A 2500-nucleotide genomic window follows, 5' to 3' on the forward strand; every position below is an offset into this window, starting at 1 on the left:
ATACTTCCTGAAGAAGCTTGCATCCCCAGTCTGCGATCTGGGTGATCCAGATTCATAATCTGAATGGAAGTCATCACCTAAATCTGGAGACCCCATGCGAAACTCTGGTCTTTTCTGACTGTGATTTGGCAGAAAAACAGAAAATTATTTGCTATTTATGCTAAAATGTATACTCTCCTTTAGGGAATTCCTTGAAAATTTCAGTCTTTAACAGCAACAAGAGAAAAACATCTATATCTTTTATATTAAACTTCTTAGAAATACTATGATCAAACTGCTAACTGGTTTTAAGGGATCTTTCATCTTGCATAGGAAATAATGGTACAATTTTTTCAAGAGCTGGCCCTAAACATCCTTCTCACCTTCGTCTATTGATGTTGGCTACACACTCGCCTGTGCTGGGATCCCACACACGAATAATCCCTGCAAGACATGATGACACCAACAGAACTCCATCTGTACACATACACTCGACATCGTGAGGATGACCAGCCAATACCAATGGCAGGGCATCTCCAATAATCTGGAGAGAGCAGATGCATATGAGTTTCACTTTATGAATAATAATGCATTATTAATTTTCAGAGCATACACATATACAATTTACTCAAAAATCCCAAAGGTCTCTCAAACAATGTTCTGTACATGAAATACCAAAAGCTAATCACTCTCTTCAAACCCCTTTCCCAAGGCTCTCATGAAATAAACATGAAACAATAAATAAGGAACATGATAATGCCTTCCTAAAACTACAAATGCTACTAAAAACTTGTACATACCTGTGATGTCTCACTCTTTACCCCATCCTGACCCCACCAAGAAGCCCTCCACTCAGCATAGTTACGAGAACAAATGCAATGGTAAAGAGCTACAAAGGCATACAAGAGGCAGAGCACTGCTGGTATCACCAATATAGCTGTCAAGAGTAATTCTCCTGTTGATGATGGTATGAAAGCAGAACCCTCTTGCCAGTCTATATCATCTATGTCCATAGAATCTGTAAATATGGACATAAATAAATTATCTTATCAGTAAACATTAGAAACATTAATCAACATCCAATAAAAAAAATGCCTTTTTCATTATTTCATATAAATATGTGATAATATAAGAGCGAATCAGCAAACAATATAATCATTCCCACTTTCAAAGACTAACTCACCCTAAATCAATGAAATCATGATAATGATGATTAGTATGTAGCCCTCTATACAACATACTGAATTCTTAACTTACCTGGATGGTGAAGCTTATCAGGAAGCCAAGGTGAAGTGTTTGGATCACTAGGATTGTGTACACTAATAGCTTCTTCTGGTGAGATTGGAAGAGACAACAGTATGGGTGGCAGTATGCTTAAATAATGGCCGGTGATGCTGATGTTGTAGTAACTGAAGAGAGTTGGCCAGTGATTATGAGGCAGCTTGCGCAGAAGGGAGCGTGTGCGGTGCTTCAGAAGCTTTAGTCCATCCTGCTTCTGTGTGGTGGAGTTAATGGCAATGCTGGGTGGTGTCACCACATCTGGTGAGTCTGCAGATGTGGTCTCGTCTATGCTTCTTGGAGTCGGCACCGAGACACCATTTTGGAACAAATAGTTGGATCGGTTTGTGAGCGAGAAAATGACAGATGGCAAGTCACGTGACCGCTGCGCATCATTCACTGTTTCTGAAAAGTGTTCCATCAAGCCTGAGCTATATATCATCCATGCTATCCATCCTACAAACACACACATAAACATTCTCTGAAACATCCGCTTCTTGGCCACAAAGTAGGTCACCCTGAGCCGTCTGGGCATCATGTCTTGGTTCTTGGGCTTGGTCTGAGGGTGAGCCATTCGGTCCTGGCCACTCGATTTCACAGCAGATCCTAGGGGTGCATTCCGACGGTGTAGGTTTGGCACAGAGGTCACGTTGCGGTCATTACTGCTGACTAGAATCCTCACATTGGAATTTGGAGTAAGTTGTTGATATCTAAAAAGTGGGTTCACTGAGAACGGTCCACCACTCGCTAAAGACTGTTTCTTTTGTTCCTCTGAGTCCTCATAGCGGTGGAGGTCAATAGAGAGCACTGAGGTGAGAAACACCAATTGCATGTACAGGTCACATAAGAGTACCACACTACCATATATACAAATCTCCTGAACCAGTGGTATAAAAAGGAAGAATGACACTGTTACAATAGTAATCATAGTCAGGAAATACTTAGTAATAGTCCATCCTTCACGGGCTAGACCCTGAGCAACACGAATCTTAATGTCCAAGTGGGAAGGAGTCGATAACACAGATCTGATTAACACCATACTATTTTCAAAACCAATAAGTCCTGCAAGCACTGGATATACATATTTCCCTTTACTGTGAAGAGGCCGCAGGCCAAAATATGCACAAAATCCCACAGAAATGCACAGGGATGCAATCAGGGTTGCCTGAACACTTATGGCCATTCCAAATTTACTCTTGAACATGTCCATTTTCAAGATTGAGAAGTATATTGACACAAAAAG

General features: G+C 40.9%; 1 protein-coding gene across 5 annotated transcripts in view; it reads right to left on the reverse strand.

Moving 5' to 3' along the window:
• Positions 1-2500, reverse strand: part of LOC125041681 (sterol regulatory element-binding protein cleavage-activating protein-like) — a 28241-nt gene that overhangs the window by 13384 nt on the left and 12357 nt on the right. For all 5 annotated transcript variants that reach the window (XM_047636854.1, XM_047636856.1, XM_047636853.1 and 2 more), the window contains 4 exons: positions 1237-2500; positions 780-997; positions 363-523; positions 1-118 (listed from right to left, as the gene is read on the reverse strand). The exon at positions 1-118 is cut by the window's left edge and continues 20 nt beyond it; the exon at positions 1237-2500 is cut by the window's right edge and continues 145 nt beyond it. In XM_047636854.1, the coding sequence (XP_047492810.1) occupies positions 1-118; positions 363-523; positions 780-997; positions 1237-2500 (1761 nt within the window). The remainder of the gene's footprint in view (positions 119-362; positions 524-779; positions 998-1236) is intronic.

The sequence above is a fragment of the Penaeus chinensis genome, chromosome 31, assembly GCF_019202785.1.
Source record: "Penaeus chinensis breed Huanghai No. 1 chromosome 31, ASM1920278v2, whole genome shotgun sequence".
In the NCBI taxonomy this organism is placed as follows: domain Eukaryota; kingdom Metazoa; phylum Arthropoda; class Malacostraca; order Decapoda; family Penaeidae; genus Penaeus; species Penaeus chinensis.